This window comes from Mus caroli, unplaced genomic scaffold (genome assembly GCF_978045245.1).
Source record: "Mus caroli unplaced genomic scaffold, Mus_caroli_1 scaffold_14, whole genome shotgun sequence".
Classification (NCBI taxonomy): domain Eukaryota; kingdom Metazoa; phylum Chordata; class Mammalia; order Rodentia; family Muridae; genus Mus; species Mus caroli.
Genome location: NW_028227269.1, coordinates 84,621,309 through 84,649,208, shown reverse-complemented (window position 1 = coordinate 84,649,208; position 27,900 = coordinate 84,621,309). Strand labels below are relative to the sequence as shown.

At 49.0% G+C, this 27,900-nt stretch overlaps 2 protein-coding genes across 2 annotated transcripts in view; one reads left to right on the top strand and one right to left on the bottom strand.

Annotated features, from left to right (window-relative positions):
• Window positions 1–560, bottom strand: part of Ift43 (intraflagellar transport 43) — a 79,683-nt gene extending 79,123 nt beyond the window's left edge. Inside the window, exon 1 of the mRNA XM_021179388.2 lies at window positions 478–560. Within this exon, the coding sequence (XP_021035047.1) occupies window positions 478–531 (54 nt within the window). The 5' untranslated portion in view covers window positions 532–560. The remainder of the gene's footprint in view (window positions 1–477) is intronic.
• Window positions 561–4,334: 3,774 nt separating this feature from the next.
• Tgfb3 (transforming growth factor beta 3) lies at window positions 4,335–26,384 on the top strand. The gene is made up of 7 exons (XM_021178965.2): window positions 4,335–5,765; window positions 13,694–13,857; window positions 14,120–14,249; window positions 19,530–19,637; window positions 21,249–21,420; window positions 23,697–23,850; window positions 24,818–26,384. The coding sequence occupies exons 1-7, from the start codon at window positions 5,414–5,416 to the stop codon at window positions 24,974–24,976; spliced, it is 1,239 nt and encodes a 412-aa protein (XP_021034624.1). The 5' UTR covers window positions 4,335–5,413; the 3' UTR covers window positions 24,977–26,384.
• The last annotated feature ends 1,516 nt before the right edge of the window (window positions 26,385–27,900 follow it).

The following is a 27,900-nucleotide window of genomic DNA, read 5'->3' as shown; positions in this document are numbered from 1 at the left end:
CACCGGTCATAGGCTGGGAGGAAGCAACAGCGAAGGTCTGGAACAGAGGCAAACACTTTCCACGAATTCTCCTTTCATCTGCACATCAACAGTCTACTAGCATGGAAGTCGAGGCTAGGTGCATTCTGGTCCATCTACAGTCCGGTTACCTAGTTACTCCCTCCCCACGCCACACACACACACACACAACTGGAGTATTGATTTCCAATCCTGGGGGAGCAGAGATTACAGAGAGCATGAGGAAAGGACATCTCCAGCCAGCTCTCTTCCCGGCCTTTCAGAACTTCCGGGACTAGACTTCCCGGGAGAAAACTCCAGGGAACGGGCGTGGTCGGGGCGGGGGCAGACCCTCCACTAAGGTGGGATTCGCACTCAGGCGGTAGAGCCCGGATTTGTCCAGACTCCCAGCTTCTCAGAGAGCCGGGCTATTTGTCCCGCCCGCCTAACCGGACCCCAGTCCCCAGCATCGCTCCTCACGGAGGTGGCCGAGCTGCGACGTCTCTCCTCGCCCAGGTCCAGTAAATCCTCCATCGCCGCGGCCGCTGATGTCACTTCCTGGAAACCGGCGTCTCCGCCGCGTCCCTAACAACGACCCCGCCCTTCCATCCCAGTATTTAAAGAGTCCGCCTCACAAATCCTAGGTCCTGTGTGTCACCTTCCAGTTGAAACCAGATCTTGCCTACACCAACTTTGCTTGACTTCGGAGAAAACAAAACAAATTTCCATCTAGCAAGATCCTCTAACGTTGCTCCAGAGAGGTTAGCCCTGGGGACTGCCTACATTTGTAACTCTGATTAAACACATTTGTGAGTGGAAGCACTGCTCTGGGTGATTATTCTGAGCCCTCACATTCACAATGAACAAAGGTCTTCAGGGTTACCGTTCAAGGATAGATGTTCAGTGTTATTTCCATTTGACAGATGAGCACTAAGGTAATAAATAGCTTATAAAATTTACAATGACTTGCCAAAAAGCTGCGTATGTGATTTCTGCATTCAAGAAGTTTATTGAAAGTGGTCACACACAGTGATGCATGCCTGTAATTCCAACACTTGGGAGGTTAGAGGCAGGAAAATTTTTAGTTTGATATCATCCTCAGCTATACAGTGAAATTTGGGACATTAGGGCTAGATTACATGAAACTCTGTCTTTGACAACAAAGTTTCTATAGAGGCCAGATTAAAGTATGCAATCTTCAATCGCTTTCGAAAGTATAGACCTAGCCAAGCGTGGTGACAGACAGAGCCACAATCCCAGCTTGCTACTTAGAAGGACGTAGCCTTATGCCTACTTATGCCTGGGAACTGGACTCCAGTTTTGGCAACATAGTAGGACTCTTTTACAAAAGAAGTAGAAAAGAGCCAGGTGTGGTGGTGCACGCCTTTAGTCCCAGTACTTGGGAGGCAGAGGCAGAGGCAGGCAGATTTCTGAGTTCGAGGCCAGCCTTGAACAGAGTGAGTTCCAGGACAGCCAGGGCTATACAGAGAAACCCTATCTCGAAAAACAAAACAAAACAAACAAAAAAGAAGAAGTAGAAAAGAAGGTATGGTATTGGGGTTCTTACTTAATCTGGACAAGCCCACAAAGTGGGTAGCAATGACTCCTCTAATCAGCAAGACAGACAGCTTGAAGTAAATAACTCCAGTCCTAGATGTTGGACCAGCTTTTATAACACCATGTGTTACTGCAGTGGCTTCCAGCAAGTGGTGGTTGTCAGCCGTCCTCCTAGGCCTGCAGAAGGAGATAGCCCATGGATTCCCAGCCTGGGGGGAGGGGGGGAAGTCCCGTTGAGTCTTCATTGATTAATTCCACATAAGATCCCTAAGTCAACATCTCTGGCCAATTCTTGGCACTGGTCGCTGGGACCCACGGAAATGGAATGTGGATCACCACAGTTTAAAAAACATTGGAAGGGCTGGCCCTAAAGCTTAATAACAAACATTGCTGAAGTATCCAGCAAGTGACACTCAACTTAAGGTTTCAGTCTCTCTCTTCCTAGGGCCGAGCCTTTTCACGCCCAAGGACACAGCCTGTGAGTTGGAGGAACTGATTTCTCAGCCCAGCCTTGCTGGACCTCAGTTTCCTCTCCTGAAATGACCTTCAGCGATTTCTTCTGACATCCTTACTGGTTTCTCGGTGAGAATATTTTGTTAGATTTTAATCAGATGGGACAATCACTGCCAAAAATCTAAGCCAGCTTCGATATAGGCACCAACTATTTATTCCCTTGTTCCTTCTTCCTTGGCACCAGCTGCCAAGAAGGGATTAATGTTTGGATTTTTCAACTTCTTGTAAACTCCCGCCCACTTCTACCCCGACTTCGAGAAGACAAAGGGTGAATGGTACTCACCCTAGGCATAGAGAATCCTCAGCAAGCAGGGGCTGGCAAGTTACTTGAATCATTTGAGAAGTGAGTTTAAAAACAGAGCTGCTGTCAAGACATGAGTGAGAGAGATGGTGTATGGCCCAGAAGAGAATTCCTTCAATGGCTCTGCCTCCCATGTTGTATAGAGTTAGCCCAGGAGCCTCAGCCTGTAGGGTCATCCATTTTAAATTTCAACATGACCTCCCCAAAGGGCCACTGTCGTCCTCCTTCTTCCCCTTTACAGATGCCCTTACTGGTTTGCCATTCTTCCCATCCTCAAATGCAAATTCCATAAAAATTTGTTCAGAGACTATCTTCAGCACCTAGAATAGTGCAGAGCATGTAACAAATACCAAAGCTATCCCTCAGGCTGGAGAGATGGGCCAGCGATTAAGGGCACAGGCTGCTCTTGCAGAAGACCAGAGCTGGATGCCAGGTACCTATGCTGAGTGGCTCACAACCTTCTATAATTCCAGCTCCAGAGGAATGGCTGCCCTTCTCTGGCTTCCAAGGATACCTGTACACAAGTTCACATGTCCACATATGGACACACACACAAATACACACCAAAAAAAAAAGGAAAACTTTTCTTTCACTTTTTCTTTTTGAAAAATTGATTTCTCAAATTCCAGAAGCAAGCAGAGCATGATGGCAGTGGATGGGCCGGGTTGAGATGGCAGTATTGACACCTCAGAGCTGTGTGACCAAGAAGTCTGGTGAGATGGCTCAGTGGGTAAGAGCACCGACTGCTCTTCTGAAGGTCCGGAGTTCAAATCCCAGCAACCACATGGTGGCTCACAACCATCTGTAATGAAATCTGACTCCCTCTTCTGGTGTGTCTGAAGACAGCGACAGTGTACTCACATATAGTACTCACATATAATAAATAAATAAAATCTTTAAAAAAAAAAGAAGTCTCTTTTAAGGTTTCTCACCAGCTAGATTTTCTCATAATAGTGCAAGTTAAAATAATGCCTTTCCAGATTAGGCAGCTTGTGTTTGACATCTCCATTGCCCACATGCAGTGTGGCCTTGGAAAAAAAAAAAAAAACAACTATTCTCAGTTTCTCCGATTGTAAAATAATACATTAACATCTCTTCAATTGAGACCGGAACCAGGCCTCTCAGAAAGGGTCCAGGAGACTTAGGAAGAGGGCACTTATAGGAAGAACATGGACAGCTCGGCCTGGGTCTGGCCTAACAAGCTACTCAAGGCGGGGAAAGATCTAGAAACCCTTCTGGGAAATGGGCTGGAGCCAGGTACTCAATCAGACTGGAGAGGAGCGGCCCTCGCTCTTGCGTGGGGCCGGGACCATGGACACGATCGCATTGTCTAGTGGTGCTTGCGCTCCCCAGCCTCCATGCCTCTGTCACTGGCGGCCCTGCTTCGCCAGAGGGCACCCTCGGCCTTCCAGAAAGCGCTGTCGTTTACCCCAGCAGCAGCCGCTCGGATCGGGATGGTCAATGAAGAACCGCTGCCAGGATCGCGGCCGAGACCGGTTCCACCCTGGGGCCTGGAATGAGAGTGGCCCGATCGCCCGGCCCTGCTCCCCTAGCGAACCTAGCGTGTGTCCCCGGTCTGTCCGGGGGCGATCGGGGACTCGGGGGAGGCGAGAGAGTGGGGCGGGGAACGTGGACTAACAGCTGGCCCCAGCGCAGAGGGGCCGGGGTAGCAGGAGGGAGGGGGATCAGGAGAAAGTTTCCAGATAAACAGCCAACGTGTAGCAGGAATGACTCCAAGAGGAGGGGAAAAAAAAGTTCAGTTACCACGTCGAACCAGAGGACTCACAAAGTATTTTTCAAATGGGCTCGGCTTTTCCTGTGCCTGTTTAAAACATTAAAACCGTGCAGCGAGAGAGGCTTGTGTGCGCTGGTCCCTCCCTCCCTCCCCCACCCCAGGCCGATACGTCATGGGAGGGAGGTATAAAATTTCAGCAGAGAGAAATAGAGAAAGCAGTGTGTGTGTGCATGTGTGTGTGAGGGAGAGAGGGAGGAGAAAGAGAGAGAGAGAGAAGGGGAGAGAGAAAGGGAGGGAAGAAGAGGGCCGAGTGTAGGGGGCTGAGCCACAGAGAGGCGAGACACGCACGGGAAAAGCCTTGCGGAGGACGGAGTAACGCTTTCCGGAGTCAGCTGCGGTGAATCGGCTTCTATTTTCTTTTCCTTTTGATTTTTTTTTTCTTTTTAAATTCCTAAAGAGAAGCAAGGGACAGAAGCCATGGCCGAGAGAGAAGACAAGCTGAGATGCTGGTGACCGTGGGTCCAAGTGGATTATCGGACGAGCCGCCTCCAACAGGCCTGCCCTCCCAGCTTGCCAGTTGTGCATAATCCCTCATCCCAGCCAATGAAGACGAGAGGCAGCGTGAACAGAGTCATTTAGAAAGCCCCCGAGGAAGTGTAAACAAAAGGGAAAGCATGAATGGAGCGCTCCAGAGACAAGTGTGTCCTGCACTGCCCCCACCTTTAGCTGGGCCTGCGGCCGCTCAGCCCTGCCTCTCCCCACATACCCACTGGTGATTTTTTTTTTGAAAAAACATTCTTTTTTCCTTCGCTTTTCTTATTTTCCCTTCAGGGCAAGGCAAAGAACTTGATTTTTTGGGACCCAGCCATCGCTCTTCTGCACTTTCTTTAAAATACTCACTTTCTCCTTGCCAAGCAGCGTTGGGCGATATCAGATATCCGCTCTATTTATTTTTACCTAAGGAAAAACTCCAGCTCTCTTCCCACTCCCAGCTGCCTTGCCACCCCTCCCAACCCTCGGCTTGCCCTCCACCTGGCCTGCTGGGAGTCAGAGCCCGGCAGAACCTGTTTAGACATATGGACAAGGATCCCAGCGCTACCCAGCACACGGTCCCGGTCCCGCTACTTCGTCCGGGGGTTGCCAGCGCTTCCTGGGAGTCCTGAAGCTCACCCAGCGCAGTTCATGCACCCTCTTGCCAAGCCTCAGCCTTTGGGATCTGGGGAGGACGCCTGGTTTTCCTCCCCCTTTCTACTGGGGTCTCCTCCTTGCCAGGCCTCCCCAGTCCCCTGGCCTCGTTCCTGGGCTCACACATGAAGATGCACTTGCAAAGGGCTCTGGTAGTCCTGGCCCTGCTGAACTTGGCCACAATCAGCCTCTCTCTGTCCACTTGCACCACGTTGGACTTCGGCCACATCAAGAAGAAGAGGGTGGAAGCCATTAGGGGACAGATCTTGAGCAAGCTCAGGCTCACCAGCCCCCCTGAGCCGTCGGTGATGACCCACGTCCCCTATCAGGTCCTGGCACTTTACAACAGCACCCGGGAGTTGCTGGAAGAGATGCACGGGGAGAGGGAGGAAGGCTGCACTCAGGAGACCTCGGAGTCCGAGTACTATGCCAAAGAGATCCATAAATTCGACATGATCCAGGGGCTGGCGGAGCACAGTAAGTCCAAATGCCTGCTGGGTATCTGCTCTGGAGCGAAGGAACTGGAAATGGGAGTTCCACCGAGGGGGGCCTGGTGGCCTTTACACAGCAGAGTGCCCCAGGGTTCACTACAGAGGTCAGGCGCTGCAGCTGCAGCTGGGTAGGTGGGTGGGAAAGGAGACAGAGACACTCTGGTAAGAGCCAAGTGCTTCAAGAGGCCAGGAGCCCTGAAGCCAAGTGACATTCGGAACTCCTATGGCATCCTTGATGGATAGTAACTGGGAATTGTATTGTGCCACCCAAGGAAACATGTTCTCACACATCTGTGTGTGAGAACACATAGAGGTTCACAGTGAGCACATGAATTCTGTAAAGGGGTGAGCTGGCTGGCCCCCAAATCCTCCCGGCCTTCTGAGTTTGGGCATCTCTGTACTCCCCTTGCTTTTCCTGGCTCTCCGTGCGGCATCTCTGGGTTAGGTTCCTGACTCTCAGGAAACACAGTGTACCTGCCTCAAATTTGTGTTTGTCAAGTTTTTTGGAAGCCCAACCGAGGCCTCTCGGTCTAACACACACACACACACACACACACACACACACACACACACACACACGTGACCCACATGAGCTGGGAGGGGGAGGGTAATACATGTATAGTCCCACATATGTGGACTTTGGGGCAATGTGGACTCTTTTATTACACAGTAGATAGATTCATATATGTAAAGTGGGGCCTCTCAGGCTAATGGACACAGGAGGCCAGGATCGAGGTTCCGGATAGCCCAAGGCATCTGCCCGCCACGGATGTGTGGGAGGGAGGGATGGCTGCGGGGTAATGGGATGTGTGTCTGGGAGTGTTTCTTCCCAGGAGGCTGCTGTCTGCGGAGGAGCTTCTGGGTGAGACGCCTGTGTGTGTTTGTACACGTGTGGAAGTCATGTGTGTTTACTGAATGGGGATTTAAAAAAACCTCAATACAAGAGAGAGAAATTTGGCAGATGTTGAGAAACTGACAGCCCAGGAAAGCTGCTCTGGGCCTGAATCCGGAGTTGCTCCTTTTGCTTTTCCTGCCAGCAGGTGTCCTCCGTGCCCCGGTGACTTCAGCCCAGGCCCACCTCCCAGGTGGGCAGTGTCCAAGTTGGGGCAGGAGGGTTGGAAGGAGCCAGGAGGCTGGCATAGTCAGAGTGGCCATGGGGCAAACAGCAGGAGGTTAAAGAAACCTGGCTGCAGGGAAAGGAACAGGAGTGAGTGCCAATGGGTGGAGCGGTTCTCAAGGAAGATGCAGAGGCCAGGAGGGAGCTGGTCTACACCAGGCAGAAAGGAACTTGTAGTTTCTAGAGGTAGGGATGCGGGTGTTCTCAGGGCAGTTTCCTGAGACTGGCTGGAGGCTGGAAACAGGCAGACCTAGAGCTCCCTGCCTAGCGTCTGCTTACCGGGGTCAGTTCAGGGACTGCCTGGTGACCACAGTTTATAGAGTCATCCAGCACTAGATGGCATGAACCCTTGACTCCTTAGTCACTTACCAAAGCAAGTCATAGCAGCCACGGACACCAGAGAAGGTTACAAGTCTGAGGAACACAGAGGGTAAGAGAGTGACCCCAGAGCCCTCATAGACGGGTCAGGAGGAGAGTCTGAGGAAAGGGATTCTGAGTCACAAAGGCCCACCCTGTCTAGAGGCCTGAGCTGAGAATGAGCTAGCCCCATGTGGGCACACGGCCACACAGGTAGGCGTGGATGTGGATTCTGTGCAGAAATCCAGGGTACAAAGGGTGTAGCTTCAGACAAAGCCAGGGCAGCACCCTCACCTTCCCCCCAAGATGTTGTGCAGTTCCCAGGCTGTAGCATCAAGGGAAGTTTGAGATGGGGGGGGTGGTAAGACATGGGGGGCGATGGAGTAGCTGTCCAGCCTGTGCCAACTTGGCACAATGAACAAGATCCTTTTCTCAATGCTGAGGAGGAGCCAGGGTTCAGTGGGACATAGGCAATGCCACAGGGGCTCTCAGTACCATCAGCAAGCAGGCTCAGGCACTCTGCAGTTGCCACAGGTCAGATGGTGGTTGAACAGACACCAACCTGAACCCGTTCTGCAGCTGGTCAGGTGTGTGGCTCATGCTGGCTTCACAAGGAACACTGTGCACAGAAAGGGTTATGGAAGCTGCTGAGCAAAGGACCAAGGCTGCCCTGAACTTCTCTTTGTTTGTTTTGTTTGGTTTTCCGAGACAGGGTTTCTCTGTGTAGCCCTGGCTGTCCTAGACCTTGTTTTGTAGACCGACCACACTGGGCCTCAAACGCACAGAGATCATCCTGCCTCTGCCTCTTGAGTGCTGATATCAAAGGCGTGCAACACACATTTTAAGGCCACCTTTTATCTTCAGGATCTAGTAGAACCTTGGCCTGTGACACAGATGGATCTTAGGTTAACCTCACAAGGAGAGGACAGCAGGTCCTGCGTCTGTAACCCAGGTACCCAGTTGCTTGGGAATAGACTGGATTTGTTTCGGCTTGACTGTTAGGGGTAGGGCAGGAGATTCATATGCCGTACATATTCACCGAACTCAGCTTCAGGGAACCAGCTTCGTTTCTCTCTTACACAGACCGCCTCAAGCAGGATAAGCAAGCACAGCCATGTGGTGTGTCTTCCCAGAGCCTCCATTTCCTTGTGTGAGGTCATCTCTCAGCTCCCTTTCACTGGAAATGGATTTGTCAGGCCTGGGGATGCTCTGCCTGGGTGTCTGCTAGGAGACAGAGGCAAGGCCCGGTAATCTCACAATTCTCTAAGATGTTGCCATGGGAAACAAATAGGTGCTTTTCTCCGACTTGGGGAAGGATACCGCGTTCTCACTTCTGTTACCACCCACACAACCATAACATAAGCGTCATGTTGCTCGGCTTGGAACATGTATTTGTACCTTGTTGTGGGACTCTTGCTTTATAAAGTCAAGGAAAGCGCTAAAGCAAGCTCAGGACTCCCCAGCAGGAAGACTACCACAGTGGCTGGAGGGGTGGCTTATCACTTAAGAGCATTGGTTGCTCTTCCTAAAGGGCCTGGGTTCAATTCCTAGCACCCACATGATGGCTCACAACCATCTGTAGTTCCAGCTCCTGGGGATCCAATACCCTCACACAGACATATATGCAAGCAAAACACCAATGCACATAAAATAAAAGTAACCATTATGAAAAAGATTTGTCCACGTAGAAGGAATTCATATGCCATGGCTATGGATGTTATATAAACAGGAAGGTTTTGGCTACCCAAGGAGAACACCTGGGTTCTATCTCTCCCTTACAGACTAGGGATAACACGGAGACATCCTGGGTGACTTGTGTTTTCAATAAGCTTAAAGATGAGGTGGCCAGGGAAAAAAGTTTCCTAGGAGGGGCTGTAAGCACAGACGCCTTCAGAGAGTAGGTAGGGGGTGCAGATGGATCTAGCAGCAGCGGGCCAGGCATGGAGGCAAAGAACTTCAGGTCATCGAGAAAGGAGGTGTGTGGCCGGCTTGGGGTGGGAGGGTCTGGAGCCCCAGCGGCCTGCTGAACGAGGAAGCTACCATGTAGCTCTGAGTTTTGTATTCAGGAATGTAGGCCCAGCTCGACTATATCTTATCATTTCCTAGGATAGCAGAGAATCTGGAAATTTCTGTGAAGCCTCCCAACTTGTAACACAGACTTAAAATGTTTATAAGCTTCTAATGCAAAACTTTTTAAACATTGGCTAAACAACACAGCTAACTCATTTCAAGGTTACTCCGTGTAGCGTCTGAGACCATCCAGGCAATCCTCTCTCAGGCTCCCGGTGCGTTTGAAATCATAGTACCTTTCTCAGAAAATGATAAACTTTGTTTCTCCATTCTGGCTGCACACTGGAAACATCTGGAAAACTCGGGGAACCTGCTGTGAACTCACCCAGTGGGTTGCTGAGTAGTGGGGTCATAGTTCACCTCCTTAAACACTCTCCAGGTGGCCCCATTGCCCATACCATCCCTCCATTGGCTCCCACAGAAATGAGGTGTTCAAGCTGGGACCCACCTGTCTGGAACATTTTAAGAGCCAGTTAACTACATAGACAGTTTCCTGGGTTCTCCAGGAATCCTGTGCATGCAGTTTGTGGGTCCTGTGCTATTCTTACTTCCTAAAGCAAAATAGACAGAGGAGTGTTAGTTACTATGCAGTGCTCCGAGCAATGGGCACAGTCGGAAACAATGTTTCATACCGGAGACTCCTGCAGGCAGCTCTTGAAGGCCAACAGCAGAGCTAAGCACAGTGAGGCCTGGTCATTGACTAAGGCAATGCTGGGATGCCAGGCCACTTCAAGGAATCCCATCAGATTTGTTCCTGAAATTATTACTATCTTTCCACTGGGTATACATTGACTTTATTTCCACCCAGGTACACATTGACTTCCAGGGTCTCAGATACAATAAATGCGGAGTGGTCAAATCTTAACTGGGTTCAAATCCCATCTCTGCCTCCTATTACTTGTGTAGCTATGGGAAAACCACTTCTCTTTTCTGATGTTGCATTTCCCCACCGGGAGAATGATACATTTTATATATTCTCTTTAATTTCAAGTATTGTTAGCAGGTTTCATTCCTCTAACTGTTTAAAGCTATTTTTGTTTGTCTGTTTTGAGGAAGGGTCTTAAGGCGGAGCTCAGCTTGGCTCTGAACTCTTAAACGTTTCTTATTATATTTGTTTATGTGTTAGGGAACCCCTGATGGCTTGCACAGGAGTTGAGGCCAGATGGAAACTTTCAGAAGTCTGTTATCTTCTGCTCCATTGTGAGTCCTAGAGTTCAAACTCAGGGCATTAGACTTGGCAGCAAGCACCTTTACTCAGAAAGCCATCTTGGCAGCCCATGATCTCAGATATTTTAAAAAAATTTTTATATGGTATATGGGTGTTTTGCCTGTATGTGTGACTGTATATATGCCTGGTGACTGCAGAGGCCAGAAGGGGGTGTCAGATCTCCTGGAACTGGATTGACAGACAGTTGTGGGCTCTGGGAATTGAACCTAGATCCTCTGGAAGAGCAGCCAGTGCTCTGACCACTGAGCCATCTCTCCAGTTCTGGCCAATCTCAGAATCTTGTTCCGTTGGCCTCCACCTTCCAAGTGCTCTGTATTTTTTTTTTCTGAAATCACCTTAAAATTTCCACTGAGGGGTGGGGATGGTACATGACAAAGCAAGAGTTAGCAAGAACAGTCATCAGGGGGTCCTGAGACTAGGACATCACTGTTCCTGTTTCCTTGGATACCCCCACTCCCTCCCCACTCTGGCCCCTTCCTCCTTAGCTACCAATCCTACTTTCTTCTGCCTTTTATAGCAGGGCATATATTGCCCTGACTCCCCTCCATTCTCTCCTAACAGACAATTATTACAGAGGCCAGCTTGATCACATCTCTGCTCAGGCGAAATCCCCGAGATTGTCACTGGTCTAAGGTCTTGTCCACCTCCAGAGTTACAAACCTGTCAACTTACACATGAAATGGCAGGTGATGTAGCTCCCGTACAAGACGGGTGCTTTGTGGCAAGACAGTTGGTTCAGCAGTTCAGAATGCATGCTGTTCTCGCAGAGGACCCTAGTTCAGTTCCCAGCACCCACATCAGGGGGCTCACCACCACCTCTTACTCTAGCTCCAGGGGATCGGATACCCTCTGATGGTCTCTGTGGGCACTGCACTTGTGTATGCAAACCCACACACAAGCACAAAAGTACACATCATTAAAATTTGAAAGAAAGTATTTTTTAAAAACATGTGCTTTGTTTGTGAGGGGCTCTGGGTCCCACCTCTAGCAGCCCTCTAAACATATGCATACAAGAGTTGCCAACACTGACGCCTCTCTCTGGTTCTATTTGGATCGGCTTAGAGACTAATTGGTAGTATTTGTGCCTTCAAGGCCCGTTAGTAATCAGGGCTTCATTAGCCGGTATTCATACACTTGTTTCCTACAGCTGTTCCATTCATTTTCCTTTAACTGCCAACCTCAGGCCCACCAGATGGCAATTTCCAGAGACACCCACTCATCCTATCCCTAAGCCCAGGATTGTGCTTGCTGCCTTTCGGGTTCTTATCTGCCCCACATAGTCCATGACTCCTGACCCACCCCTGGGGGGTACTTATGCGCTCATTCCAGCCGTGTCCATTAGATATGGAATCTGGGTCTAGGAGCTTGAATTTCAAGCCCTGACTGTTGTTACCCTTTGTGTAGAAAGGATTTCTATGGCGTTAATGCTCTTAGACCTTGACAGTGTAAAGGACTCAGGAGCACAGGAGAGACAGAGACTTCTCCCCTTTGTCTGTCTTGGAACAGCAGAAAGCATCAGCTGCTGTCTGGCTGAAGGGTAGGGCTGAAGAGAATGATGGGATGACATAAGCAGCTACCAAGGGTAGAGACCTTTTGTGCTGGTTGGTTTAATGTCACCTTGACGCAAACTAGAGTCATCAGAGGGAGTCTCAATTGAGAAGAGGCCTCCACAAGATCCAACTATAGGGCATTTTCTTAACTAGTGATTAACAGGGAAAGGGGTCCCTGCTCATTGTAGGTGCTGACATCCCTGGGCTGGTGGTCCTCAGTTCTATAAGAAAGCAGGCTGCCTGGGCATGGTGGCACATGACTTTAATCCCAGCACTCAAAAGGCAGAGGTAGATAGATCTTTGTGAGTTCAAGGCCAGCCTGAGGAGGCCAGAAGAGGGTGTCAGATCCCTTGCAGCTAGAGTTACAATCAACTGGTTGCAAACTGCTCAACATGGGTACTGGGAACTGAACTTAGGTCCTGTGGAAGAACGGCAGGTGCTCTTAACCAGTGAGCCACCTCTCCAGCCCTATACATGTCTGAGAAATGAATAGATACCTACTGAACAAGACCATGAATGAATCAACTAGCTAGAAGAAAACTAAGCAACTAGATGCCATCTTCTTGAAACCTGTGTTTGTTTGTTTGTTTGTTTTGACTGTTTTGGAAACTTAGCCTGGCTGGGAACTTGCTACATAGCCCAGGCTGCCCTTGAACTCAAGATCCTCCTGCTTCAGTCTCCCAAATGCTGACATTACAGCATGTGCTGCCAGGCCTGGTTTAAAAAAAAATCTATATATTTTTAAAAAATATTGACCACTGAGCCATCTCTCCAGTTCTGGCCGATCTCAGAATCTTGCTCCGTTGGCCTCCACCTTTATTTATTTTATTATATGTAAATACACTGTAGCTGTCTTCAGACACTCCAGAAGAGGGAGTCAGATCTCATTACAGATGGTTGTGAGCCACCATGTGGTTGCTGGGATTTGAACTCCGGACCTTTGGAAGAGCAGTCGGGTGCTCTTACCCACTGAGCCATCTCACCAGCCCAAAAATCTATATTTTTGAAAAATTAAGAAATTTAGTCTGGAGCACTTAGCAGCTTTGGGATAGCAAGACAGTGGGAGGTGGGCTGGGGAGTGGCCTCAGCAGTAAAGAGCACTCGAGGCTCTTCTAGAAGACTGGGTTCCAACCCTAGCATCCCTGTCAAGTAGCTTCCATCCCAGAGGATCCAATGCCCTTTTCTGGCCTCTGTGAGCACTGCACACATGTGGTATACATACACATACTCAGGTCCACACACATACACATAAAGTGTAAGGTTTTATTTTATGTGTAAAAGTGGCCAAAGGGGACAATTACACTTGACTGGCTCAGTCCCAGTTACGTGTCCCGGGGCTCCAAGGTCTCCCTGCTCCTTATTGGGGACTCTCTATGCTCCTTATTTGGGACTCTCTATGCTCCTTATTTGGGACTCTCTATGATTCTGGGGTCACCAAGAACCTTCCTTGCATCTCCACCTTCAGGTCTGAGGCCTTAAACCTCTAGGAAGGTTGTAGACGGGACCGTGGCCACTTAGTGTGGGGCTGCTGGTTCATACCATTTCTGGGGGTCCTCACTCACCATGCCTCTCCCCATTGCTTTTCTTTCTAGATGAACTGGCCGTCTGCCCCAAAGGAATTACCTCTAAGGTTTTTCGTTTCAATGTGTCCTCAGTGGAGAAAAATGGAACCAATCTGTTCCGGGCAGAGTTCCGGGTCTTGCGGGTGCCCAACCCCAGCTCCAAGCGCACAGAGCAGAGAATTGAGCTCTTCCAGGTATTCCTTCTGGCTGGGAACCATAAAGTAGGTGCCAGTTCCTCCTCCATGTCTGGCCTCCACTGAGTTTGACAGACCTCAGTCTGAAGCTGACTCCCCCCAGCCTCTGTCATTAAGAGGGCTGCATTACCCGAGGTGCACAGAAAGTATGGTGTTCAGAAGCCTTTGGTCTCTCCTTGCTTGTCTCACCAAGCTGGCATTGTAACCCATCCCTGGTACTCTGTCCCAGCCTTAGATACGCACTCTCTCCTCTGCCCCACAGATACTTCGACCGGATGAGCACATAGCCAAGCAGCGCTACATAGGTGGCAAGAATCTGCCCACAAGGGGCACCGCTGAGTGGCTGTCTTTTGATGTCACTGACACTGTGCGCGAGTGGCTGTTGCGGAGAGGTAGGTAAACTCTTAGCAGGAACATTTCAGAAGGAGTCCCAGGTTCCTTCTGCCTCATGAAAGGAAAGAGGAGAGAACTAGGGGGAACCACACATCTGGGTTCAACTCTCTTGCTTTAACTCTGTTCTCTACTCTATCCTTAAATGCCGGTGCTGAGTCAGACTCTGGGAATCCATCAGCAAACAAGACAGGTGAGCTCAGATCTCAGGGGGGTTTCATCCTGGTGGCAGACACATAGAAAGGAGTGTCAGACAATGCACTGAAAACTAAAGAATCTAGGCAGTGATGCCTGGGAACTCTAACACTGGCTACTTAAAGGACTTACAAGACTACACTGTGGGGAAGGGAGCCTGACAGTGAGTCCAGGCGATGAGAAGGAGCTAGCTAGGAGGCTAGGCTAAAGGGTGACCTAAGCAAAAGAAACAGTAAGACCCAGCCAGGCCCCTGGGCGGAACCCAGTTTGATTTGCTGTAGCAGCAGTGAACAGTCTGGAAGACTATGAGCTGAGGCCATCTGGTCAACTATGTGTCAGACCATAGAAAGGTTTGAAGACTTGTTCCGAGTCTTCTGAATGCTATAAGCAAGGTGGGCATGTGAGTGTGAGACTGCAGTCTTTAACAAAAGTCCTCCGGTTGCCGGGAAAGTGAAGGGAAAAGGCAAGGAAAACATTTAGGGAGCCTTGTAGCAGCCTACCGAGGATGGCAGGGGACCTGGATGCGGGCAGTGCAATGGCTACAGAAATCGTCTGGATTCATTCTGTAATCTGGGGGTTGAGTCAATAGGCCGGGATTAGGTGCGGTGTTAAGGTACGAGAGCAATCTCCAATGACATAAAGACTTTGGATGGAGTAGCCAGGTGGTATCACCAGCTGCTGGAAGAGGGAAGACTACAAGAGGAGGAGATTTGGGACAGGTTCTGTGTGGCCTAATTGAATTTCAAATGCCTGGGGTCATTGAACTCTCTAGCACTTCCATCAAATGTCACCTGTCCTAAATATCATATCCACTCACCTGGAAAATGAAGTAATGCTTCCGCCCTGCAGGCCTCCCAGAGCTGTTTGTTTTAAGGATCACGTGTATTTGAGAGAACTTTGTGGATTTCAATGTACCTTGTAAGAATAAACTCTCCTGATGTCAGATAAGGAAGCCGAGGACCAGAGTGGAAAAGTCCGAGCTTTTCTGGTCTGGATTAGAACTTTTGTCCCCTAAGGACTAAGTCTGGTGTCTCATGACACCATCTTGGTGCTTCGTGCTCTGACAGCTTAATGGTGATAGTAGTGAAGGTGGAAGTAGGAGCCTTACATACAGGGTCTCTCCTCTGCCCGCCAAGAGTTTTCCACTACCATCAGCTGTTATCCAGCTAGTCCAGCTACATACTGATGGGCAGATGTCCTTCGTGTTTCAGGATAAGGGGTTTAAAGGCAGAGGTCACAAGCTACCTGCCTTTGCATTTAACTCTTGGCCACTTGGGGTTTTGTTTGTTTTGTATTAAAAGCTGGGCGATTTCTCATAAAACTGGGCTGGCTGTGGTGGTGCACACATTTAATCCCAGCACTCTGGAGGCAGGAATAAGACATATCTCTGTGAGTTTGAGGCCTGGTCTACATAGTGAGTTCCAGGATAGCCATGACTATGTAGAGACTGTCTCAATAACAGCAACATACCAAACCAAAGAGTCCATATTTTTCTTGACTAATAATTAGAAGATTAGCCCCAACAGTATCAGTATACCAGAGATGATCAGTAGCCACCCTTTAAAATGTGCTGTGCGCTGTCTTCCCCAACACCCCCCCCTCCCCCCGCTCCCGGTACTCCCGGTGGGTGAGTCTCTGAGGTGACTCCCTCACCTCCATAAATTCTCAGACTCTGTAGGTGGCCAAGTCTTTAAGCTCCCATCTATGGGAGCTTGTTTGATAACTGTTGACACACAGTAGGTTGGAGACCCTGTCCTGGCCATTTTAGGAAGGTAGGTAACACAGCCTATGACCAACAACAGAACTCAGCCAATGGTGTTAACAAAGCAACCCCGATGCAGGCGGCTTTCCACTTGGTGTTTAGCTTGGGCCCAGAAAAAGGGGCTGGGTGGAATCCATCTTTTAGTTTCCCTGTCTGATTTTAATCATCACCACCTGGATTTCTTTGACGCCCTGGGCACTTGGAGGGCTTCTGTTCACAGCTGCAGAGCTCCATGAGAAGTTTGTGGAGAGCGTGCTTTCCAGCCTCCTTGAGCCATCCGAAAAGATAATTTCATAATAGAACCTGTGGGTCCCCCACCCACCACCCCGCTGCTGCCAACCCTGAGGTTTGTTTTTTATTGGAACCTTCAGTTCACACTTAGGCAAATTCTGCCCATCCCTCCCTTCCCTCGGGGGAAGTAGCTGAGGCCTTTGTTCACGAATCTCCTCCGAGTTCATGGCCCCAAACCAGGCAGCAAACAGATTCGGAGCTGGAGCAGCTGGCGGTGTGGATTGACGAGGACTGAGTCACACCTGTGGTTTAGAAGTCACTCAGGAAGCATCTGCGAGTTTGTGTGCTCCAGGTACCTAGGCTGCGCTCCAGCATTCTCTCCAGGATGGAGGACCCAGGTCCTTCCACCCACTCTGCCCGTACCCATATAGCCTACAGCCTCTCTGTATCCCAGGCTGGTAGGATGTACCATAGTGTCATGATGCAGGTCAGCTGGCATGGTAAGAAAGCACGGGCATTTTGCATCTCGATGATTGTAGGAGCTTTGTCTATGGTGCCTTTTGGTGCCTGTTCCTTGTCCCTGTCAACTAGGTGTGCAGTATCTCAGATGGGAGTGGGGGCACACACCTGTAATTCCGGCACTAAACTGAGGCAGGGGGACCATGAGTTCCAGGCTAGTCTGAGTTATATAGTGAGCCCTTGTTTAAAACAAACAAAATGTATAGTGTGGGATCTCTTATCAGAACCCACAAGCTCTCTATCTGGATTTTGAAATAACTACTTACTAATCTGGTATCTTGGGTAAACTACTTAATTGCTCTAACCTCAGTGATCTCAGTGATGTTTTTAGTTAGTAGGATTATTACAGAGACTAAATGAACTGTATTGCTGGCCAAATCCCACAGCAGTTTGATAGGAATGTCAACAAATGTTGGTAATTGTCATCTTCTCGGAGTTGTAGGCCAAGTTAGGCTACCATCTTGTGCTGGCCACGTGCACTTTGACCTTTCCTTTCTCCAACACACCTTCACTTTCTAACACGCAGAATCATAGAACTTGCTTATTCCAGTGCACTTCCACCCTACCTTGGAGAGCCTTGAACAGAAAATGCTGTGTGTTGCCCTTTGCAGCTACTGTGGCTTCTATCAACTATCTAACACCAAGTAGAGCCCTTTGTGCCTGGCCATGGCTTCTCTAGGTGAGGCTCAGCTGCCTCATTCTATTGACTTGTTTCCCTGATGAGCTGACCTTTGGGAAAGAGATCACCAAGCTTAACAAGTACTTTTGAAGTTCTCTTTGGGACAGCAATCTGGTTGGACTTTGGAGTTTATGAAGGGGGTGAGATAGTTTGTCTGAGTTCATGGCATCTGCACCTTTGGGATGCCAGGCTTACATCATGTTGTTTTGGGTCACCATACCTGGACCAGTTTGTCTAGGAGAAGGGTTGCCAAAGCAGGTGAATTTTGGAGTGTTCCCTGATGACAATAGATTTTAGGGAAACATCAGGTTGGTCCTGAGGCAAGATAATCAACCACTAAGGTGACTCCAGGAAACCAATCATGTCACTGAAATGTTAACCTAGAAAAGTCTTGTGATCTCTCCTACACCAACTGTAGCTAGCCTCCACCCTGGGATCAACAGAGCTTGGATCCACCAGGATTGATTGTACCAGACCCAACCTGGTTTTCTCTGGAACTATTTGATTCTGTTGAACTTTTCAGTTACTTTGTGTGCATGTGTATGTGTGCCTGTGTATATGTGTGTGCACATACATATGAAGGCCAGAAATCACAGTCATCTACTTTAGTTTTGTTTGTTTGTTTGTTTTGTTTTTGTTTTGCAATACAGTCTTTCTTTGGGATCTGGGGCTCACTGATTGGCTGAAACAGCTGCCTAGAGCACCTTGGAGATCCTCCCAGCTCTGGCTCCCCAGTTCTGGGATTGCAAGCATGTGCTAGCATGCCTGACTCTTCCTGTGGGTTCTGGGAATTGAACTCCGCTCTATTGCTTGCACACCCCTGTAAAGACTGAACTCCTGACCCAACCTTCACTTCCTTTTGTTTTTCCTTTTTCTCTTGACTTCACTCAACCCTTCCCACCACTGTCTGTGCTGCCTTGATTTTGTTTGCCAAAACACCAGCCCGCAGCCAAGAGGAGGAAAGGCCTGAGTTGACCTTTTGGCACTCAGTGTCTGACAACAAACGCTGGCACCTCTGGGTTTCCCCAAACTCATCCCATCTGAGCCCATGCTGTCGATCCCTTGAGCATTGCTCTCTGGGGCCACCGGTGATAGACTGACTACTCAGTGCTCATACTTGCTTTCCCACGCTGCTCACCTTGGGAGCCATTCACACAACCAACCTCCCATCATGGTGACAGGCTTTTCAAAGAGACTTCCATGTCATTTTTACCTCATGGCATCTTGTTCCTTAGAGAAACTATGATCATAGATAACCACATATAACCATAACATGCCCTTTACCTCCTCTGAATAATCAACCACTTCTCAGTCTCCAAGATGATGGTGGAAATGCTAATGTCATTTATGGACTCAGACCTGTAGGTAGCATGACTTCAGGCATTGATATCTGACTCCCTCCTCTGACCCCTGTCCCTCAGTCTGCCATTTTGTGTTCTTTAACACTCCTTCTTGCTCAGAGGTTTCTCAGTTTTTCCCTCAGCACATCCCTCCATGTCCCCCCATCCCTGCCTCTTCTCTCATCCTATTCAGCAGGCTGACTCAAATACCTTCTGTCTCAGAGAACATGGAGGCAATGTGAGCAGTTCCTTCCTGTCTTGTGTCTTCGTCCTTTTGCCCCATGTACATAGGTGACAATCTCTTCCTATTATCCACTGAAAATGGATGGCTGCTTTCACCCTCCAAGATGCCCACTATTTACCTTGTTGTTCATAATATAATGGAAATAGGTGGAGTGTGACACCCTGTCCAGGAAGCTTACTCTGAGTTTTGTGAGTTCTTCCTGTTGCCTATGACTCTCAATATAACTCACTTCCACCCTCACCCGGGTGCTGGACATACTACACTACCTTGCCACTCAGTATTTCCCCCCTGACTCTGGGTCTTATTTTGCAGAGTCCAACTTGGGTCTGGAAATCAGCATCCACTGTCCATGTCACACCTTTCAGCCCAATGGAGACATACTGGAAAATGTTCATGAGGTGATGGAAATCAAATTCAAAGGTACTGATACTGAGGTGTGGCGGGATGTGGGAACGGATTTACAAGCCCAAGAAAAGGAACCAGTTTCCTCTGTAGAGGTGGCTGACTGTTCTGCACTTGGGTGACTTTGTTTTGTCCTCAAAGCGCTGAGCAGAAGCATTCCACTTGGAGAGAACCCTCTAGCATCTAGAAGACAGCAGGATTCTGAGGAGGGGAGAACCCCCTCAGGCCAGGTGTCCAGGGAACTAGGCCAAGTGTTGCCTCTTTCAGAAGCTCAGTTGACAAATGAGATAATAGATTGCTCAGTAAATGACAGCTGCCTTCCCCTCTCCTCAAAGAAATGAACTCCAGTGGGCCTGCACATGAGTGTCCTGGCTACCAAGCTTCAGACATTGTTGGACCTACCTTCCTGACCCTTGCTGAGGAATTGTCTTGGTTAGGATGGTTTCTTCCTAGATTGTGCGTTTGACCATGGCCATTTGTCTAGAATTGGTGCTGGAGGTTGAGTCTTTTCTCGGTTTCTAATATAAATGCAGCTTCCTGGGGTTTAGGGAAGCTCTCTTTTCCTTTTCTGTCTCCACTTTGGGCACCTGAGAAGTGCGGTGACTATGGGATTATTTGGAGAGATTGGAAGGATGTTCTTGACCTAGCATAGACCTTGGGCCTGGGCCTCAGCCATCCCTTACTCTGCATGGGTTTGACTTTTTCCATATTTAATTTTTAAAGCTAAGAGTTTAACAACCTAGTTACTGTGCCTAACCACATCATCACATACAGGTTAGGCTAAGGTGTTATCTTACCACCACCCCAATTTTGTCCCTTGTGCATAAAGACTTTGAAAAAAGGGCACCACGCACGTAGGGCTTCTATTTATCATATACACTCAAAAGCCCCTTCCTAAGAGCCAAGTTCCTCATGTAGCTAAATTAGATTCCAAGCGCTCTTGCCCTGGTAAAGAGAGTAGCCGATGGTTATCTTTACAAAGAAGATTCCCGGCTAGAACAAAGCCTTCTGGGTCAGGCTCTGGTCTTCTTTTCAGTGGAATCTGGGCTCTCTTACCAAGCTTGTCTCATGTTCTATTGCCTCCTCTGAATTTCCCAGTGAGGACACCTCTAAGGCCCTAAGCCTGGTAGGAATGGCAATAGTTCTGATGTCTAGCTGTTTTGGCTCCCACATAGGCTATGGCAAACTGCAACACCTTACATTGTTAGGACTTCTGTAGTATTGTGACTAATTCAGATTCTATCAGGAAACCCAAGACTGAACCCTGAAGTGGCAGCCCCAAAGTATCTGACAGGTACCCATCTAGTGCTGGGGATACTCATGACTCCACGAGGGAGCCCAGGATACATCCATCCCAGGAAGGTGATGAGGTCTTGCCATGCAGGCATCTGATTGGTTGTCTAGAAGGGTATCCATGGTAACTACTGACTGCTTCTGACATTGGTTGCTCTCCTCAGTCTGTGCCTTCTTAGGGGTGGGGATGAGACTTGCCCTGCCCTGAGACTTCCTCACAGACTGTACTGTCCCTCATCTTGACCGGGCAGTGATGGGCTAAAATGAGGTGGAAGGAATCTGCAAGGGTACTGCTTGCGTTTAGACAGGAGGTTGTGGCCTTGCTTCCCTTTGCAGGAGTGGACAATGAAGATGACCATGGCCGTGGAGACCTGGGGCGTCTCAAGAAGCAGAAGGATCACCACAACCCGCACCTGATCCTCATGATGATCCCCCCACACCGACTGGACAGCCCAGGCCAGGGCAGTCAGAGGAAGAAGAGGGCCCTGGACACCAATTACTGCTTCCGGTGAGCCTTGGCCCCATAGCGGGTGAGGTCAACCTTCCATCCTGGGGTACTGGCTTGAGATCTGAGTCCCAATCAGCCTAGGGTCCATGATGCTTGTCACAGACATGTCTAGGAAAGAAGACTGGAAGTCTTTTCCAAATTTCTTGTTTTTCTGGGAGCCCCAGTATTTTCAGTAGCCTTGCTCTGGTCAGGTCTGGATGAAGTAAGGAAAAGCATGAGGAGGATCTGGGATGCTGGCACTGGGGATGCTTACTTGTTTGAAGTACTTGCAAGATGTATCTGGGGGGTTCGAGGACACTAATGTAGAAGTCCATTTAAAAAGTGCTTGGCTCCCTGCTGGCTTACCTTCTTTCCCATGGCTGTGGTGAAATACTCTGCAAAAATTAGCATAAGGGAGAAAGGGCTTATTTTAGTTAAGTTCTATATTGCGAAGGTGACATCAGGGTATATCAGGAGCTTGAAGTAGCTGCTTACATTATATTCAAAATTAGAAGAAGAAGAAGAAGAAGAAGAAGAAGAAGAAGAAGAAGAAGAAGAAGAAGAAGAAGAAGAAGAAGAAGAGGAAGAGGAGGAGGAGGAGGAGGAGAAAAAGGAGAAAAGAAGAAAAGAAAAAAGGAGAAAGGAGGAGGAGAAGGAGGAAGAGGAGGAGGAGGAGGAGGAAAAGAAGAAGAAAAGAAAAAAGGAGAAAGGAGAAAGGAGGAAGAGGAGGAGGAGGAGAAGGAGAAGGAGAAGAAGAAGAAGAAGAAGAAGAAGAAGAAGAAGAAGAAGAAGAAGAAGAAGAAGAAGAAGAAGAAGAAAGAATTCATGTTAGTGTTTAACTCTGACTCACATTCTCCGGCCTAGGGAACAGTTCTTCTCATGTGGGCGGGTCTTCCCACTTCAATTTTTGTAACCAAGATAATCCCCCATAGGGCACGCCCAGAGGCCCTTCTCACAGGCGACTGTGGATTCTTTCAAGCTGACAATTAACAGGATCCATCACAGATATGCAGGGCTGCAGGGTGCTACTGGATGGGGAAGACAGGACAGTCTCCATCCATAGGGGAGCTCTCGGGCTAGAGAAATCACCAATGACTTCAGAATAAGTCAGAGGCTGCTTCTCTTCATGAACAGCTGCACTTCTCATAGATGTGGGAAGGAACAACTGGAGGAAAATGACATTGGGAGGGGGGTCTGAAGGATGTTCTGCAGACTAGGAGCTGGGAATACATCCAAGGACACAGGAAAGGCTAGGGTTTGAACACTCCTTGAAGCCTTCCTTTAAAAGGATGGGTGAAGTTTGGCTATGTAAGGATTGGGTGAGGGTGGGGGGCACTTCCAGGGAGAGGAGCAGAAAGGGTCAGTTGGCCAGAGAAGATGCCTATGGAGTTTGGTTGGGACAACTAAATGTATGGTTAGAAATGGCTAGCTCAGGAAACAGAAGGAATGGAAGAGGTGGTGTGGTTGCCACCACCTGTTCCAAGGCTGACAAGTATGTCCATTCTGTGTGTCCATTTGTCAATCAGGGTGAATGCTCTTGGCTGTGGACAACAGTGACTTCAGCCCTAGGGGGTTTCTTGTGGCAGACTTAAGGTTGGTCTGGCTGTTTGCTTTTGCCCTTGAAGAGATGGGGGTTCTGATCTCAACTGGATTACTTCCTGCATGGGCTCTTCTTGCTTGTGGTCATGGGGGTTTCTAAAACTCCAGGTAATTTGTCCATGCTTAAGAGAAAAAGAGGCCAACAGCCTTCCTCTTCCAGCTGTTACGTTTCTAAAGAATCAAGTGTCGTTGCCAGAGCTCGTCCTACTCTCTGCCAACCTCTCTAGTTCTGACTGGCCATTAGTCAAGTCACATGACTGCCCCAGCCTTCAAGGATGGCCCAGAAAATAAGTATCCCTGGAATGGGAGAAGTCAAAGAAGACAGAGTTGAAAACGACATGGTTCAGTCTTAAAACCTACAAGAAGATTCTGCCCAGTAGCTGCCTTTGTGAGTCCCTGGTGTCTTTAGAGACCTGTTGAAGTCAAGGGTCTATGGCCACAGGATGAGAAGGGGCTGCCAAATGATTTCTGTGGATGACAGGATTGGAGGGGCTTGCTAGGCCCACCCAGCTTACCTGGGAGTCATGGCTGTAACTAAATGCATTTAAACCTGGGATTCAATGGACTAAGAGCTACCTCCCATGATGGCCTCTTACAATGGCAGAAGTGCCTTAATGGGAGACAGGAAGACACATATGAGACTTCTTTTATCAGCATGCTCCCTTTTTGTTGATTTCCTATATATGTTTTCTTCATAGCAACCTGGAGGAGAACTGCTGTGTACGCCCCCTCTATATTGACTTCCGGCAGGATCTAGGCTGGAAATGGGTCCATGAACCTAAGGGTTACTATGCCAACTTCTGCTCAGGCCCTTGCCCATACCTCCGCAGCGCAGATACAACCCACAGCACGGTATGAGCTAGGCGCATGCTCTTTGGATACTGGGGCTCCCCTGGCCGGACTACTTGCCAGTGTGAGTGAATGAAGGATTGAATGTTGAATGAATGGTAATCTTGGATGAGAAAAATCCCTGTAACAACGTTCTGATCTTGGCAGGCTGGTCCAGTGCTACTCAGCTGCACTCTGCAATTTAAATCCCTACCACGGGGGCTAGCACATGGGTAAAACGTATGCTTAGTGTGTGCAATGCTCTGGATTCAGTCTCTAGCAAACACACTTACCTGAACACGCACAGTCATGTGCACACACATGCAGAGTTCCCACCGTAGTTTCAAGCATCCTTTTTATTTGTCTAAAGCTTCTGTACTATGAAAGTTATTCAGCTGTCACATGTCACTCTGTGTCACAGATGTATGCACCTGGTTGGTGAGATGTGGGGCCCAGAGAAGTTTCTATCTCCGTTAAGACAGCAAAACACATGGAGGAAAGAATAGCGATAGAAAGGGCGGAGGGTCCGCAGCCTGCCTTCCTGGGGTTCTTGGGGGGTGGGGAATGCTGAGTAGGGCGGTAGGCTGTGAGCCAGTTCCAGTCAGCACATCACTGCTATATCCCGTCTGGGGCATACACGTTCTTACAATTACTAAATGTGCCAAGGCAGTGCTGAGTGTGAACATTACCCACCAATGTGGAAACTTAGAGACAGGAAGACCTTTTGGAGGAGTTTCTATCAATTGCAAATCAACTGCCCCTTCAGGTGCTTCAGTTAGGAACATAATGCAGTCAGTCCATGGGTTATGCCTTCTGCCAGACTGGATGACTACAGCTCATCTCTTATCCAAACAGTTCCCACAATCCCTTTTAAACAGATCTCCGTAGCCACTCTGCCTGCTTAGGGTAGCCCCCCACAACTTGCATGGTTTCTGGGTCATAGGCTCAAGGCTTGGCTTTTTCCTGCTAAATGTGTGACTCCACCCCACAGGTGCTTGGACTATACAACACCCTGAACCCAGAGGCGTCTGCCTCGCCTTGCTGCGTACCCCAGGACCTGGAGCCCCTGACCATCTTGTACTATGTGGGCAGAACCCCCAAGGTGGAGCAGTTGTCCAACATGGTGGTGAAGTCGTGTAAGTGCAGCTGAGGCCAGCCTGCCACAGAGGAGGGAAAACTGCCACCACAGACTGCTGCTCCTTGGAAAACCAAAGCGACAGACCTCACCCTTAGAGGCCTGGAGCCCAGAAGCCCTGGCTCCCGGTGAAAGGCCGAGAGGGAGGCTTCCTTCTGGAACATTTCTTTCTGCTAGCTTTGAGAATCACTGTGGTAAAGAAAGTGTGGGTTGGTTAGGGGAAGGCACACTGTTGAGAACATGGAATTTCTGTGGTGCAGGCAGAGGTGGTGGGGTAGAGAACGGATAGCGAGTGGACATTGTGAGTGGCAATGGGCCTTGGGCTACCCTACAAAAGATGAAGGGTAGAGTGGTCAGTCAGGTGAAGGCCAGACTGGGAGGCATTTCAGATCTGAGGTCAGCTTTGCTCACTGCAGTACATCTGCTCTAGGGAATTGGGATGTCGTTAGAGGCGGCCAAGCATTTTTCTTCAGTTTACCAAGCCAAAGTCCCCTGGAATCATATCATGCACTGCCTGGAACTAAGGACAATCCGTTCTTTCTGCAAACTGTCTTTTCACCTCCATCAGCATCATGAGTCATCACAGATCATGTAATTAGTTTCTGGGCCAGCAACTAGCTATCTCAGGTCCGGTCCCTTAGAGATGCTGGGCTCAAAAGGCAGAGGTCAGAATTGGTTCTCTCATGTAGTCCCTGGGGGCCCCTCCTTCTGCCTTCCTTCTTGGCTGCATTTCTCCTTGGATATTTGGCTAGACACCTTCCGGGTCAGGGTGCACTCTCCGGATTCTGAGTCCACATAGCCTGGGGCGCCATTTCCCTCCTACCCTAGACCCCGTGCTCCTGGGGTGTTCCTGGAAGCAGGTGCTACATGCCAAGTATCCGGGGAGCCTCCCATGTCTGACATGATGACTTGGCCCCAGATGCACAGACTGAAGTATAAAGATAAATACAAATATTACTCTCAGAATCTTTGTATAAATAAATATTTTTGGGGAATCATGGATGACTTCATCTCCTGGAAGGTTCTTCTAAAACAGTAAAGACCTCACTTTAAGGTGCATGTTGGACTCCAGAGATATTCCTTCCACGGCACACTGGCATCTACTCACCAGAGATAGCTGGAATTCAGGCAGAGCCTCTCTCCATCATTGTTTGGGATGAGTACACTGAGCTGGCTCACTGAGAAAACTGCACCATTGTCCGGGCACACTTCCCTCCTGCAGGGTGTATAATTCTCAAACACAGAGGCAATGGCTTAGCTGTGTGAACATTTATATGGATCTTGTGGCTGGGAAGAGATGGTTCAGTGGGTTAAGTGTCTGTGAGTTTAGCTCCCTGGCACCCATATGAAATGGAGGCACAGCAGTGCCCATGTGGTATCTCAGTCCTGGAGAGGGGGGAAGTGGAGGAGACGGGTGAATCTTGGAGGCTCTCTGGCCAGTCAGTCTAGCTCAGGTCACAAGTTCCAGGTCCAATGAGAGATCCTGCCTCAAGAAATAAGAGGGAGAAGGAGGCACCTTTAGCCTCCATGTGTGTTTTCATGGGGAGGTGTGTTGCTCGCTCACACACACACACACACACACACACACACACACACACACACACACACAGAGAGACAGACAGAACAGTTATCCAATCTCTGGACAACTGTAAAGTGCACAGGCTTGCATGTAGACATCTGCCACTGAAGTTTCAATTGAAACCACCCATTTTGGAAATCTCACCTCTGCCTCCAAATCACGTTGAGCAATAAAGAAGCCACCTGTGGCAAATGACCCCAAATGAGGCAAATTCTATTATTGGAGCCAGATGGTGGGCCTCTCTAGAGGCAAGAGATCCAGGGCAATGTGGACTTCCACTGTGGCTCAGCATTCATCTTTGGTAGCATCTTCTGGGAACCATTGGAGCAAGGAATCCTAGGGTCTTAGCAAGCTCTTGAAAGCCATCAGCCTCCAGCAAATCCACGGAGGTACCGGTACTGCTCTCTGACCGAAGCTCAAGTCTGTGGGTTGAGGGATGTATGTGCACACACCTCTGTGTGAGTGTGTGCATGTGAGTGTGTGTTCTTACTTCAAGACTGAACTCCTGAGCTTGGTCACCAAGACTGCCTCTGTTCTCTGTCCATGGCCAACCAATTTATCCAGTGGGCCATGTCCCTGGATTGAAATCCTGGCTGTGGAAGTGCTCTGGTATATGTGTGTGTACACGTGTATTCACACGCATGTGTGGTGGAGGGAGCAACATGCTGGCATATCAGCTGTAGGTTGGCTGCGGCCATCTACACCTGGCCCAAGTATTACAGTCTATTAATTGTGACCATTATCCTCAAAGATAAGTAGGCCTGAGGATTAGTTCTTGTGTCCACTAGAAATGTACTATCTGGGCTTAAAAAATGGCTCAGAGCAGAGGACTGGCTGCTCTTGGGGACCAGGATTTGATTCCCAACACTCTCCCATCTGTAGCTCATGCTCCAGAGAATTTGATGTCCTCTTCCCTCTTCTGGCTTCCACGGGCACCAGGCACACACATGTCACACAGAGTTACATGCAGACAACACACACACAAAAGAAATCTAAAACAAACAGAAATAACATTTAATTTTAGGCCACAACCCTAGAGGCATGCTTTCCACTGGGGCAGGGCCCAGGCTGCCTGCATAAATTACCTTTGGGGAAACAGTGCATTGCATCAGACACCGGTCCTTTCTAGCATCAATAGGATGTGGGAAATAATATTTCTGTCCCTTTTGGCCTGCCTCCTAGAGTCCTGCTACAAAGTTTGAACCAAGGCAGCTTAGATGTGCTTCTCAATGACCACATGGCAATTTCAAATGTTTTCATGCCAGACACGACTCATGCCAAGAGGCAGGTATGAACATACGGGAAGGTCTGGTACCTGGCTCTCCCTTCCCAGGGGTGCTCACAAGTGCTCGCGCCATGT